The sequence below is a fragment of the Neovison vison genome, chromosome 3 (genome assembly GCF_020171115.1).
Source record: "Neovison vison isolate M4711 chromosome 3, ASM_NN_V1, whole genome shotgun sequence".
Lineage (NCBI taxonomy): Eukaryota > Metazoa > Chordata > Mammalia > Carnivora > Mustelidae > Neogale > Neogale vison.
This window is the reverse complement of record NC_058093.1, coordinates 95265816-95282188: the sequence shown is the minus strand read 5'-3', so window position 1 is coordinate 95282188 and position 16373 is coordinate 95265816. Positions and strand designations below refer to the sequence as shown.

Below are 16373 nucleotides of genomic sequence, written 5' to 3'. Positions count from 1 at the left end.
TAATATATTTCAATGACAGTAAGGTTGTATTCTAAGTAAGCTATATTAAGGAGGGCTCTGAACTACTATTATTAGACTATCTCAGAGAAGCAGGATGACCTAGGAGGAATGTGAGCCCTAGAATCAGAGACCTTACACTTAGTATTTAAATTTCAATTTCCTCAGCTATAAAAAGAAGACATTAAAAAAAGTGTCTATACCTCATAGTGCTGCTGTGAGGATCAAGGGCAAAGTGCAAGTATGGCATTTTGCAGCTTCATACTTAGTATATAGGAATATTTAATTATTACTGCTGCTATTGTTATAAGCAATAATATTAATAATATTGCTGTAATTTGCCTGTACATCAGACTCTGATGCACTGGATCCCAGTATGTATAAAATTCATGTTAGGCACTGGAAAGGCTTGGCAAGATAAAGGAAGGGCAGTTACTATAATGAATTTTAATTATAGATTATTTCTTAAACATTTTTTTGTTTCTTAAACATTAAAAATGATATTTCATGGGGAGGAGCCAAGATGGCAGGAGTAGGAGACTTCAATTTCATCTGGTCCCAGGAATTCAGCTAGATAGTTATCAAACCATTCTGAACACCTACAAACTCAACTGGAGAATGAAAAAAAAAATAGGAGCAACTTAATGAACAGAAAAGCAACCACTTCTAGAAGGTAGGAGGTGTGGAGAAGTGAATCTGAGGCAACATATGGGAACGATAGACTGGGAGGAGGGGAAGGGAGCCTTCGTCAGCCAGCTCCCAGCAAGTGAGAGAGCAGAGGAGCACAAAATCAACTTTCAGAAGTCTGCTCCACAGAGGGCATCGCTTCAGTGGCTAAGATGGGAATGGAACCCTTGCTGGGACGGTGTGGTCTCAGGATCATTGGGATCACAGGAAGACTGGGGGTGCCTGAGTGTGACAGAGCGCCCAGGTATCACAAGGAAGCCAGCTTCAACAGTGCGTCCAGGAGTGGGATCACAGCTCAGGGTTGCCATAAACCATGATCTGCAGCACAGTTGGTCTGCTGCTCTTCAAGCCAGGGACCAACAAGCAGCAGAACCCAGGAGATTCCCCTTCCTTCCTTGGGAAGAACAGCACGGGAGTGCAGCCCAGGAATCTGCTGGGCTTGGAGATTCTGAACAGGACCATGTGCCAGAGACAGAAATGGAAGGTCATAGGCTGGATGGGCACAGAGTACGGACACAGACCAGGGAGACAGGAGTGATGGACTGGTTTTCTCTGAGAGTGCACTGAGAAGTGGGGCCCTGAGCTCTTGGCTCCTCTGGGGCCAGAGACTGGGAGGCCACCATTTTCATTCATATCCTCTAAAGCTGTGCTAAAACTTTCAAGGAACAAAAGCTACAGAGAGCAAACTGGAGCAGATAACTTAGCCTCACCCCTAGCAAGGGTGGTACAACTCTGCCCAGGGCAAAGACATTTGAGAATCACTGCAACAGGCTCCTCCCACAGAAGATCAGCAAGAACATTCAGCCAAGACCAAGTTTAACAATAAATGAGAACTGCATAATTCCAGAGCTAGGGGAATACAGCTCATAATATTCATGGCTTTATTCTCATGATTCTTTAGTCTTTCAAATTTAATTTTTAAAATTTTCTTCCTTTTCTCTTTCTCTCTTTTTTGAATTCTTCTTCTTTCTTTCCAACCAACTTCTTATCAATTCCTTTTTAAAAATCTTTTTAAATTTTCACAGTTATGGTCATAGTCTATCCATTCATTATATTTAACCTTATTTTTGCATATATATATATTCTTCTTTCCTTAAAATTTTGGGATACAATTTCTTTGAACAGACCAAAATACACCCAAAATCCAGTGTATTGCTCTGTTCTATTCACCAGCCTGATCATATATATATATATAGATTTTTTTCTTTTTTCTTTCTTTTCCCCTCAGTTTCAGATCTGGTTTGTTTAGTGTACACTTTTCCGGGGTCGTTATTACACTTTCAGCATTTTCTTCTCTCTCTCTCTTTTTTTAAAGATTATTTATTTATTTATTTGACAGACAGAGATCACAAGTAGGCAGAGAGGCAGCCAGAGAGAGAAAGGAGGAAGCAGGCTCCCTGCTGAGCAGAGAGCCCAATGTGGAGCTTGATCCCAGGACCCTGAGATTATGACCTGAGCCGAAGGCAGAGGCTTTAACCCACTGAGCCACCCAGGTGCCCCCAGCATTTTCTTCTCTTGTTCATCTATTCTTCTCTCAACAAAAGGACAAAACAGAAAAACTCACCTCAAAAAAGAGAATGAGAGGCAGTACTGACTGCCAGGGACCTAATCAATGTGGACATTAGTAGACATGGGGGTGCTGGGTGGCTCAGTGGGTTAAAGCCTCTGCCTTCAGCCCAGATCATGATCCCAGGGTCCTGGGACTGAGCCCTGCATTAGGCTCTCTGCTTGGCAGGGAGCCTGCTTCCTCTTCTCTCTTTCTGCCTGCTTCTCTGCCTACTTGTGATCTCTGTCAAATTAAAAAAAAAAAAAAAGAAACTTATGGGGTGCCTGGGTGGCTCAGTGGGTTAAAGGCTCTGCCTTCAGCTCAGGTTATGATCCCAGAGTTCTGGGATAGAGCCCCTCGTTGGGCTCACTGCTCAGCAAAGAGCCTGCTTCTTCCTCTCTCTCTGCTTGCTTCTGTGCGTATTAGTGATCTCTGTCAAATAAATAAATAAAATCTTTTTTTTTTTTTAAAGATTTTATTTATTTATTTGAGAGAGAGACAGTGAGAGAGAGCATGAGCGAGGAGAAGGTCAGAGAGCGAAGCAGACTCCCCATGTAGCTGGGAGCCCGATGTGGGACTCGATCCCGGGACTCCAGGATCACGCCCTGAGCCGAAGGCAGTCGTCCAACCAACTGCACCACCCAGGCGTCCCAATAAATAAAATCTTTAAAAAAAAATAAGACATCAGAACAAGAGTTCAGAATAACAATTATAAAGATACTAGCTGGGCTTGAAGAAAGCAAAGAAGACACTAGAGAATCCCTTTCTGGAGAAACAAAATCTAACCAAGTCAAAATCAAAAGGCAATTAATGAGGTACAATAAAAATTTTTTTAAAAAGCAAATAAATGAGGTACAATAAAAAATGAAGGCTCTAGCTGCTACGATAACTGAGGCAGAAGAGAGAATTAGTAATAGAGAATACAAAATGAAGGAGAATTAAGAAGCTGAGAAAAAGAGAGATAAACAACTATGGGATCTTGAGGGGAGAATTTGAAAGGTAAGTGATACCCTAAAGTGAAACAGTATTAGAATAATTGGGATCCCAGAAGAAGAAAGAGAGAGAGGGGCAGAAGGTATATTAGAAGAAATTATAGCAGAGAACTTCCCTAATTTGGGGAAGAAACAGGCATCAAAATCCAGGAGGCACAGAAAACCCCCCTCAAAATCAATAAAAGTAGGTCAACACTCGGATATCTAATAGAAAAACTTACAAATCTCAGAGACAGAGAAAATCCTGACAGCAGCTTGGGACCTACTGTCTGTAGGTTCTACTGTAACCTACAACAGTAGAAACATTAGATAGGCAGCAGACCTATCCACAGAGACCTGGCATGATATATTCAGGGTACTAAATGAGAATATGCAGCCAACAATATTTTATCCAGCTAGACTGTCATTGAAAACAGAAGGAGAGATAAAAAACCTCTAGGACATACAAAACTAAAAGAAACTGCAATCACCAAACTAGACGTACAAGAAATATTGAAAGGGGTCCTGTCCTCTAAGCAGAGTCCAAAGTAACATAGACCAGAAAGGAGCAGAGACTATATACACAGTAACAGTCACCTTACAGATAATACAATGACACAAAATTCATATCTTTCAATAATTAGCCTGAATGTAAATGGGCTAAGTACCCCAATCAAAAGAAACAAGTGTCAGGTTGGATAAAAAAGCAAGACCCATCAATACGCTGTCTGCAAGAGACTCATTTTTAACCCAAAGATACCTCCAGATTTAAAGTGAGCGGATGGAAAACCATTTATTATGCTAATGGACATCAAAAGAAAGCCAGGTGGCAATCCTTTGATCATACAAATTTGATTTTAAACCAAAGACTATAATAAGAGATGAGGAAGAATACTACATCATACTTAGAGTCTATCCAACAACAAATCTAACAGTTGTAAAGATTTATGCCCCTAACATGGGAGCAGCCAATTATGTAAGCCAATTAATAACAAAATCAAAGAAACACATCAATAATAATAAAATAACAGTCAGGGACTTTAACACTCCCCTCACTGAAATGGATAGATTAAGCAAAAGATCAACAAGGAAATATGGGCTATAAATGACATACTGGACCAGGTGGACTTCACATATCTCCTCAGAACTTTCCATCCCAAAGAAACAATAAACATTCTTCTCTATTGCTATGGAACATTCTCCAGAATACATCACATCCTGGGTCACAAATCAGGTCTCAACCAGCACCAAAAGACTGGATCATTCCCTGCATATTTTCAGACCATGATGCTTTGAAACTTGAACTCAATCACAAGAGGGAAGTTGGAAAGATCTCAAATACATGAAGGCTAAAGAGCATCCTACTAAAGAATGAATGGGCCAATGAGGAAATTAAATAAGAATTTTAAAAAAATTCATGGAAACAAATGAAAATTAAAACACAACTGTTCAAAATCTTCGGGATGCAGCAAAGGTGGTCCTAAGAGGGAGGTATATAGAAAGACAAGCCTTTCTCAAGAAACAAAGAAGGTCTCAAGTACACGACCTAACTTTATACCTTACAGAGCTGGAAAAAGAACAGCAAATAAAGCCTAAACCCAGCAAGAGAAGAGAAATAATAAAGATCAGAGTAGAAATCAATGAAATAGAAACCAGAAGAACAAAGGAACAGATCAACGAAACTAAGAGCTGGTTCTTTGAAAGAATTAGTAAGACTAATAACCCTCTGGCCAGATTTATTTCAAAAAGAAAAGAGAAAGGACCCAAATAAATAAAATCATGAATGAAAAGAGGAGATATCAAACCAACAGCAAAGAAATAAAAATAATTGTAAGAACATATTATGAGTAACTATATGTCAACAAATTAGACAATCTGAAAGAAATGGATGCATTCCTAGAGATGTATAAACTATCACAACTGAACCAGGAAGAAACAGGAAAGTTAAACAGACCTATAATGAACAAAGAAATTAAAGCAGTAATCAAAAATCACCCAACAAACAAGTGCCCAGGGCCAGATGGCTTCCCAGGGTAATTCTACTAAACATTTAAGAAGAATTAATACCTATTCTTCTGAAACTGTTCCAAAAAATAGAAATGGAAGGAAAACTTCCAAACTCATTTGATGAGGCCAGCATTACCTTGATCCCCAAACCAGACAAAGACCCCATCAAAAAGGAGGATTATAGACCAATATCCCTGATGAACATGGATGTAAAAATTCTTACCAAAATACTAGCCAATAGGATCCAACAGTACATTACAAGGATTATTAACCATGACCTAGTGGGATTTGCTCCTGGGTTGCAAGGTTGGTTCAACATCTGCAAATCAATCAATGTGATAGCTACATTAATAAAAGAAAAGGACAAAACCATATGATACTCTTAACAGAAGCAGAAAAAGCATGTGACAAAGTACAGAATCCTTTCTTGATTAAAACTCTTCACAGTGTAGGGATGGAGGGTACATACCTCAATATCATTAAAGCCATCTATGAAAAACCCACAGTGAATATCATTCCCAATGGGGAAAAACTGACAGCTTTTCCCCTAAGGTCAGGAACATGGCAGGGATGTCCACTATCACCACTGCTGTTCAACACAGTACTAGAAGTCCTAGCCTTAGCAATCAGACAACAAAAAGAAATAAAAGGCATCTGAATTGGCAAAGAAGTCAAACTATCACTCTTTGCAGATGATATAATACTTTATGTGGAAAACCCGAAAGACTCTATCCCGAACTGCTAGAACTCATAGAGCAATTCAGTAAAGTAGAAGAATATAAAATCAATGCACAGAAATCAGTAGCATTTCTATGCACCAACAATGAGACAGAAGAAAAAGAAATTAAGGAGTCTATCCCATTTACAATTGTTAAAAAAAAAACAACAAACAAAAAACCATAAGATACCTAGGAATAAATCTAACCAAAGAAGAAAAGAATCTGTACTCAGAAAACTATAGAATACTCATGAAAGAAATTGAGAAAGACACAAAGAAATGGAAAAAATGTTCCATGCTCATGGACTAGAAGAACAAATATTGCAAAAACATCTATGCTACCTAGAGCAATCTACATATTTAACACAATCCCTATTAAAATATTATCAACTTTTTTCAAAGAAATGGAACAAATAATCTTAAAATTTGTATGGAATCGGAATAGACCCCAAATAGCCAGAAGAATGTTGAAAAAAGAAAACCAAAGCTGGTGGCATCACAATTCTGGACTTCAAGCTCTATCATAAAGCTGTAATCAACAAGACAGCATGGTACTGGCACAAAAACAGACACAAAGATCAATGGAACAGAACAGAAAACTCAAGAAATGGACTCTCAACTCTATGGTCAACTAATCTTTGACAAAGCAGGAAAGAATATCCAATGGAAAAAAGACAGTGTCTTCAACAAATGGTGTTGGGAAAATTGGACAGCTACACGCAAAAGAATGAAACTGGACCATTTCCTTATACCACATACAAAAATTTACTCAAAAATGGATGAAACACCTCAATGTGAGAGAGGAATCCATCAATTCCTTGAGAACACAGGCGGCAACTTCTTCATCCTCAGCTGCAGCAACTTCTTGCTAGACATGTTGCCAAAGGCAAGGGAAGCAAGGGCAAAAATGAACTACGGGACTTCATCAAGATCAAAAGCTTTTGCACAGCAAAGGAAACAGTCAACAAAACCAAAAGACAACGGACAGAATGGAAGAAGGTATTTGTAAATGACATATCGGATAAAGGACTAGTACCAAAATCTATAAAGAACTTATTAAACTCAACACCCAAAGAATAAATAATCTAATCAAGAAATGGGCATAAATAGAAATTCTGTACCCTTTAGCTATCACTCTCTTACACCCTCATTCTTCCCCTGGTCCTAAGCGACTATTAATATACTTTCTGTCTATATTAGCCCTTAACTTTAAATCAAAATGAATTTTAAAGGGAAATGAAAGCAGTATTAAAGATAACAAAATTCAAATAACAATATTAAAGTTTGCTAAAACTAAACTGCTGACATTTGGTTTACTGTTAAAGTTATAGTCTCATATCCAGTTGCAAATTACCAGTAATGTGAAGAATATCGGTCGGTTCAGAATTATATAAAACATTAAGTCTGGAGGTTGATTTAGTAGAGTTAGGTCCCATAACTAACCCAAATACAGCAAACAGCAATCCAAGAATGACAATGTAAATAAAGTATCAGTTGATAGTTATATAAAACTGCCTTGTCCATATGAAAGTAGCATTGTTAATTGATATTTGAATCAATCTGATAACTATCTAATCTGAGAACTACTAGAACTAGAAATAGAAACATTTTTCTTTGCATGGGAACTATTATATTATTAGTGATCTGCTGCCCCTACATAGACAAAGATAGGATTCAGTAAATATGCTGGAATAGCATAGGCTTTTAAAAGTTCAGGGTGCCTCTATCGCTTCTCAGCCTTTTGGCTAAGATCAAGTGTAGTATCTGTTCTTATCAGTTTAATATCTGCTACGTCCTCTATCCGAGGACAATATATTAAATGGATTTTTGGAGCAGGGAGATGGAATAGGAGCTTGCTCCGTCCACTCCACGCATCGAACTGGTATTCTGCAGTACTTCCAGGAACGGTGCACCAAAAAAAAAAAAAAAAAAAAAAAAAGTTCAGGGTGCTTCTTAACTATTAAGTACTACCTAGTAATCCAACTTGTTCTCCGCATCTGGTGCTATTCAAACCACAGTGAAATATCATTAGTACAGAACACGGATATTGTCTGGCTTCAGCTGGCATGAACAAAACTGTAAATATGACAGTAAATGCTATATGAAAAGTAATGAATTCACACAGCAGGTTTCTCTTATAAGTTAGCCTCTAAAATGACATGGAAAAATACTCTTACATAATAACCTTAAGGTAATTGTTGAAATGTACACTGAATTTTAAAAAACATAAAAAACTTCCAGTATCCTAAGATCCCAAAAAAATGAAAAGAGAAACCAAGACTGAGGATCATCAAATACATGGGCTTAAGCTAAGTGACAAAGAATGAGGATTCAATGAATAAAAGCAAAACCTCTAAAATAAAAGGAAGAGAGGTCATCACAGACACAGAGAATCTGTCCAATATGAAGACATACATGGCAAAGTAGTAGGAAATAACACTGTGATGAGCGAATTCATAGGAAGAATATTGCACATGGTTGGAAATAGAAAGCAATTAGAGATTTTAGATAAAAATACCACTTGAAAATAAACTTCTGGGAAGTACAGACTTAAGGAAGAGCAAAAAGCTTGTATCTCTCAACAAATACTAAGTTTATCTAAACGGACTATTTTGTTCCAACCCAACTGACATGTGGCAGAAATTAAAAAGAACAACACTAAAAAGAGAATAAAAAAAGCAGCCAATGCCTTAGAAAACTCATTTGGAAAGAGAAAAATATTTTACTAACAAAAAAATTTTAGAAACTAACTATATGATTACTTTCATTCTAGTGTCATATCTGAAAATTATTCTTCATGCTTAGAATATAGAAAGTCCATGTGAGCTTAAGGTAAGGATTTTGCAGTATGGTATAACAATGATATGTGGGTATAACAGACTACAGCAAGTTATAAAAATTCTTTTCATCTGTTAATGTCAAGTAAAGTAATTTCTTTCTAATGTTATTTATGATTTAACAATAACCTCACAACTTAGGTTCTTGTTTTACAGAAATGCCAGCACTGACAGAGCAAATAACTTCAAAGATAAATGTATGACAGCTACTTTAATCTTTGTTTTCACAATGGAGTCAATGAACACCTATTTTATTTTATTTTTTAAAGATTTTACTTCTTATCTTTGTGAGAGAGATAGAGCACAAGCAGGGGAGGGTGGGAAGCAGAGGGAGAAGCAGGCTCCCTTCTGAGCAAGGAACCCAATGTGGGGCTCCATCCCAGGACTCTGGGATCATGACCTGAGCTGAACACAGACGCTTAACCGACTAAGCCACCCAGGTGTCCCTGAACGCCCATTTTAAATAAAACAGTTTATGTAAAGCCTAGTCAGTAAAGATAATTTTTAGGCAAAGGGATTTTGAAAGATGAAGAAAAAAGCAAACACAATTTCCCACCTAAAACAGTTCTGAAAGTTCTTTAAAATTCATATTATAACCTCACTTGATTTATTATTATTCATGAAAAGAACAGGTAATTTTTAAGGTAAAATTTTTCTATTCTTGATTTTCTTCTTTAAAACTTGGCACTTTGAGGGGCGCCTGGGTGGCTCAGTGGGTTAAGCCGCTGCCTTCGGCTCAGGTCATGATCTCAGGGTCCTGGGATCGAGTCCCGCATCGGGCTCTCTGCTCGGCAGGGAGCCTGCTTCCTCCTCTCTCTCTCTGCCTGCCTCTCTGCCTACTTGTAATCTTTCTCTGTCAAATAAATAAATAAATAAAATCTTTAAAAAAAAAATTGGCACTTTGAACATAAGATCATTCTACTGGCTTTCTGTCAGAAACAACATGTGCCTCAGACTTCTGTTACCAAGAGAGATCAGGATTTCAGTACTACTTGAGAAGTACAGTCTAAAGTCATGTAAAAAAGACAAGCTGACCTATCAGGGGCATGAAATCGTGTTTCTAAGAAAATTATCAAATAACTACAAAAATTAAAAACTCATCATTTTTACATGGAGGGACCTGGAGGGGTATTATGCTAAGTGAAATAAGTCCGACAAAGACAAACACCATGTGATTTCACTTTCATGTGGAATCTAAAAAACGAAACAAATAACAAAGAAAGAAATGAAGCAGAAATAGAACCATAAATACAAAGAACAAACTGGTAGTTGTGGGGCGAGGGGGCAGGGAATGTGAGGATTAGCAAAAAAAAGGTGAAGGGGAGTAAGAGATACAGGCTGCCAGTGATGGATCGAGGAAGTCACAGAGTCAATGGTATTGTAATAACGTATGGTGACATTGTATGGTGACAGATGGTAGCTACACTTGGTGGTTAGCATAGTATAATACACAGAGTTCCTGAATCACCACACTGTACACCTGAACTAATGTAACATAGTGTGTCAAACATTATTTCAACTTAAAAAATATATGTATTTTTTGCCACAGTCTTAGTCATGAGAATTTTCCTCTTTCACTAGGTAGCAAAGTTATTAACACACTTACTCTTAATTACTCAGGCTAGATACTTTAACATATGAGTAGTGCCAAAAGTTAAATAATTAATGTAAGTACCACATGTTAAGTCTATTCTGTAAAATTGGCTTCATTCATTTGTATATAACCAAAGGCTTTAAAATTTGCAACAGCTCTATTATGAAAACATCTTTTCCCACACATTACTAGTTATATAAAGTCCACTTTGGGGGTGGGGGGACAGAGACTAAAATAGATACATGTTCTTTGCTTAAAAAAAAAAAAATCTGGGTCACAATTTAATTGTTAAATTGAATTACATCTAGATCTTGAGTTTTACTTCAGGATTATGAAATCCAGGCTAACTTATCTAAATTCTTGCCTTGCCTAAGAGAAAGTTCACACTTACACTTTATCATTTATATGAAAATCCTTCTTTAATTTATGTATTATGAGGACATTAGTGAACTAAATTCTATTTGGGAGAACATTTGCAAGTAGCTTTGCCAGCTAGAAAGCGTTGGCTGATCTCTGATAATGGCCAATTGCTGTTGGTCAAGTTGCAGGAGTTTGAGAAGATCCAAAATAATAAGAAATAACTATTTTGTGGATTACTTTACTTCTAAAGATATCACATGAATTCACTGTCCTTTTGTCAGTAGGATATCTCATTAAAAATTAAGGGTAAGTGGAAATTTCAAAAGATTTTTAGACTAGAATATTTTCTTTAGGAATGTAACACTTTAAGGTTATAATGCAATTTAATGGAAACACACACTCTATTTAAAACTGTCAGCTTTATTTATTGGTTTTCAGAGCCAATTTAACACATAAAAGACAAAAGCCGTAATGATTATTGTTGATTTGAAATTGGCTTTTTCCCAGTATTTTTCAGTATATTAAATATAATTCAGCATATATGTCTATGGTTACCAGAGGCTCTATTTATAGAAGGCTCTGTGTGGAAAGTTTATTTCTAGGGACCAAGCTTATTTATGTCCCACTTGACAGGACTGACCTTAGAAGGCTAGCTGACAATGTACCCCATAAGCACACACCCTTATAGACCATGAGATGAAAACAGTAAACCTACTCACCAAAAGATACAGACAAAGAGATAGAAGTCTCTGGGTAGCAGGACTGGGAGATAGGGTGAGATGGGACTACTGTATCAGTAATACAAATACTACTGAATTCATCAGTGAACTGATGTCATTAGTGGCACTGGAGTTTTTAAACCAGAGTACAGATACTGCTGTGATACAATAAAACTAAATCTGATAAATAAATCTCTAAACCCATACCAGTTACATCCACTACATGTAAAACACTAAGGGAGTCAGGGAGGGCCCAAATGTAAGTTAGGATGTTAAATTAGATCATTTTTTAGTTCCTTTCTAGTTGTAAAATTGATGATTCTATGTATATAGATATACATATTCATCTTTGAAAGCATACAACTAAAGAACAGAGATAAAAATCAATAGGAAAATTTAACAATTATACCAGATTTAATTTCTTTGAAAAAAAATTATGCCTATGAAGTATGCTATTATTTAAAATATAAAGATCAGCCATTTTTCCAAATCATCTTTGATCATTATCATGGAAATAAAATTCTGAGTAAATTGAGAAAAACACAAACAAAACTATCCACATTACCAATTATTACTACCTCAGAACTACAGCATAAACAAGCACTACACTACATCCTGCCTCTTGCAAACGTAACAAAACAATGCATTTCTACAGGAACTCTGAGCCAGACAGCAAAACTTGTGGGGAGGGGGGGCGGCAAGTGGGTTGATTTTACTTTTCTTTAACCCTTTTGATGTCAAAGTTAAAAGCTGTAAAATGTTATGACCTTTGTTTTACTTCCTTTAGGAGGGAATCATTTGCAAAACTACACTCTTATTTTATATGCTTTTAGTTTTCTGTTAGAAAACTTGTTGCTTAATATGCAAATCTCAAACTGGGGGAGGGAGGTAGGAACTGAAGCTCAACAAACACAACAAAAAAAAGTTGCTTTGCTATGTTGAGGCTGCCAGGCTTTTTGTTACTCTACTTGAAAGTAAATGTGACTTGTCTGTACAGAGTGCTGCTTCAGCAGTTCCAAATGAATTTCAAGCCTGTGCTCCATATTTTCTCTTTTGTAAGTTTAATGTATTCAGCAATACTGAACTGACAATTTAAATAACTACATTTTTAAACAAACGAAGCATTGATGTTAATGTATGAAAATGGTCCAAACCCCTGGGAGTCTTGGTTCCCACCATTGTTTATTCTGACAACAGGATATAATTGCTTACTTACTTGGCAGCAAATTTAACCATCTGCTTGCTTGCATGGTCTCCCACAGCCACGAGCGCCTGGACATTAAACTGCTGCTGACGTAGGACCAAGAAACACTGCTTTCCTGAATAAGACAGAAAGAACCCAAGTGTATTAAGGACATGCTACTTCAAGTTTTTACAAAGAAGAAAAATGTTTCTCTACTTTAAAACTGAGCCACAATTTACTATGCTCATCAGGCACGTACATATGTGTATCCAGCTTCCATATACTCATACTGTTGACAAGCTTTAAAGAAACCCAAGTTCCCTCTGAGGTAATGAGATTACCATAATTCCTTCTATGGTAATGAAAATGTTTTTAACATGTTATGAGAACACAGGCAAATCACCAATTTCAAAAAAATATTATAAATCAGAAAATTATTTTGTCATTGCATTGATTAAACAATTTCAAGTAACTTCAGATCACTTTAAACATTCATTCAGTATCAAGTGTACACAGGCAAAGGCACTGTGCTAACCACTATGGGATCTTCAATGATGAAGCCATAGATGTGCTAATAAAGTGCTTAGTACTGAGAACACAAGCATTCTGTGCAGGTGGTCCATTTTACTTCTCACCAAAGTATATTTTAAAGGCACCTAGAAAGGTTAATTTCGTCCATGTTCTATTTTCCTCTGTTTTCTCTTATCATCTTCCTTATCCTTTTTCTAAGAGTTCCACATTTTCCTCTTTAAAATTTTTTTTTTTTTTTAGGATTTTATTTGAGAGTGAGAGAGAGCGAGAGCGCAAGAGAGCAGGCTGGGAAAGCTGCAGAGGGAGAGGGAGAAGCAGGCTCCACGCTGAGCAGGGAGCCCAACACAGGGCTCAAAGCAAGGCTCTAACTCAGTAGCCTAGGATCATGGCCTGAGCCAAAGGCAGATGTTTAACCAACTGAGCCACCCAGATGCTTCTCCAAATAACTTACTTTGCATATAAAAGATCATTCCACTTATCCTCTATAATCAGTTTTATTTTTACATATTGCGGGTCTCCCCTCTTTTCATAAGGAACTGCCATTCCCTATTCTTAATAGGGAAATACTAAAAATATCAAAATATCAAAAAATATTATTCATAATATTCAGTGACTATTTTCCTTGTGACATCCTTTTCCTCTAAAGCAGACTCTTTTTAAGTCTCTGATCAAGTTTTGGGAAATTACTTCCTCATAAAATGAGTTAAATCTTTACAAGACCACTTTTCTTATCAGATTGTTTTATAGAACATCAAAAAAAGATTTCAGTTTTTAAAATCCTTGCAACCCTGCCCCCAAATGCAAGCAGATTTATAATCATTACTTTCAACATACAATATTTTGAAACACAAATCAGACCACAATCATGAGTCTAAAAAAAAAAAAGAAAAAAGGTTGTAAACAAAGTGCCAACAGAAACACAATCTATGGATTTCAGAGTAATATATGACTGACATATTTTTAAGCACCAAATATACACTTATTTTCCCTTTCCTTTGAAGTATGATTCAGTCATAAAGTAAAATCTTAAAAAAGAAAGTTACACGTTCTAAACACATTCAAGGGGATTTAAAGATACTGAATGGATAAAGATTGTTACCAGGGAGAAATCTGCAGGTGGATCAAAATGACATTATCCTCGGAACTACGAAAACCAGATAATGTTTGATAAACTTTTAACAGAATGTTTTTGTGAAATGGAAGGGAATGTGATTTAGTAAGTATATTAGCTGCTCTACTAGTGCAGATAGGCAGCAATGACCTAGCTGCACTACAAAGCCATGCTGTGATGAACTCCAATGCTATAGGAAAGACCTTAAGAGAATGGAGCTCTACAGGACTTACACAAACAGCACATGAAAATGTCTCTTGGTCAGCACTAGGGAGTAATACTTTGTGTAAGGGTTGGTAAAGAGTAAAAGCTTTGAAATCAAAAGACCTAGGATCCTATCCTGTCACTTCCTAGGAAGGGGCCTGAGAGAAAATTAATGAACTACTTTATGCCTTAGTTCTTCGTCTGCAAAATGGAGAAAATAATAGTACGCTTTTCATGTTTTTTTTTCCCCTATAATCTTGAGGATTATACAGGTAATATATTTAGAGTTGTGACACACCCAATTAACATTATTAATTAATGTTAATTATTATTAATAGCACCACTGCCACTGGCTCTTTATTTGATTGATTACCACTCCAATTTCACATTTGGATTACAGTGTGCAACAATCATGCCAGGTGTTGGGAACACAAAGTAAATATTTGATAGATAATCATGATAGACTATTTTGTAAAGAAAGTGATAAAGCCATATAAAGCATAATCCCAATTTTGTCTAAGTATATTAAAATTGACTGTGTAGAGAGAAACAAACACCAAAAGGTGAATTTGATTGGCTAGGTAAAAACCACCACAATGTGGCCACTAACAGATGTGAAATTATAGGAAATCATGCTGTTCTTTGTATTTTTGGGTTTTTTCCCCTGAACTTTCTACAATAAGCATGTACTATTTTTCTTATCAGAAAAAATACTTTTTAAGAGAATAATACAATCGGGGAGGTAGATATAGAAGAATGTAAGGGCTGAAAGGAAATCTTGGCCATCTTCAAGATTTAACACAAATAGTATGTAGAACCTGAGGGTGTTGTAGGACGCTAAATATAGAAGAAAATATACTCTCAAAGATTCGACCTCACTGCTAGGGAAAACAAATCAAGAAATCATTGGTAATGGGTGGAGTAAAGATTGTTCACTGTTCTCTTTCAATGTTTAATGTGCTTATTGTATATAATTCTAAATATTAGACCTCTTATTTTTTGAAAAAGGAAACAGATGGAAGGGAGGGGATTAAGTGGTAAAACCAGCACCATGAGGTATTATATAAACCTACAAGTAAGAATGTATCAGCACAAAAACACCCAAATCAGTGGAACAGAAAAATAAACTCAAAATAGACCTTATTAGAGAAAAGAAATTCTAATTCTAGATAGAATTCAGGAAATTAAAAAAACCCAACAAGTAAAAAAACTGAGTGATAAATGAAATTGAATATTAAACTGTACAAAAGAGAAGGGGAGACCTTTCTAAGTATAAAAGTTACAGAATATCTATACACAAAAAGCTGAAAGTTTCCGTAGTGCAGTGGTTATCACGTTCGCCTCACACAAAAAACTGAAACACTGGGAAAAACCATTTGCTAAATGACTTACAACATATATGAGTTAACATCTTTAACATATAGAGATCACAAAGATTTATTAGTAAAGGACATTGAGATTCCAACAGGTAAATGGCAATAAACTGTAACAAACCATTTGAAAGAAAAAGAGAAAGCCTGAGTAGGTAAATATAAGGGAAAAAATGAAGGTAATGCAAGTTGAAGCAAACAATGATGACACATAATTTACCTCTCAAATTAGCAGAGATTTTAAAAATATATAATGTTATTTAATGCTTGGGAGAATTAAGTGAAAACTGTTCCTCCATAAGTTGCTGATGTCAAGGTAAACTTGCATTTTCTTTTGGAGAATCACTTGGCAATGAGCATTAAAAGCTTAAAATCGTTCTCTTTGTTTCAAGAAGTGTATTTCTTAGAAAGTATGTTAAGGGGGCACCTGGGTGGCTCGGCTGGTTAAGTTATTGTGTCAGCTCACGTCATGATCCTGGGGGTCTGGCTTGCGGCTCAGCAGGGAGTCTGCTTCTCCTGACCCTTCTGCCCCTTCCAC

General features: G+C 36.4%; 1 protein-coding gene and 1 non-coding gene across 2 annotated transcripts in view; one reads left to right on the top strand and one right to left on the bottom strand.

The window, feature by feature from the left end:
• The window catches only part of DARS1 (aspartyl-tRNA synthetase 1), a 66060-nt gene that overhangs the window by 36806 nt on the left and 12881 nt on the right, over positions 1 to 16373 (bottom strand). Inside the window, exon 4 of the mRNA XM_044242563.1 lies at positions 12653 to 12755. Coding sequence (XP_044098498.1) covers positions 12653 to 12755 — 103 coding nt within the window. The remainder of the gene's footprint in view (positions 1 to 12652; positions 12756 to 16373) is intronic.
• LOC122903671 lies at positions 7652 to 7844 on the top strand. The gene has a single exon (XR_006383980.1). It is a non-coding gene; the product is annotated as a U2 spliceosomal RNA (small nuclear RNA).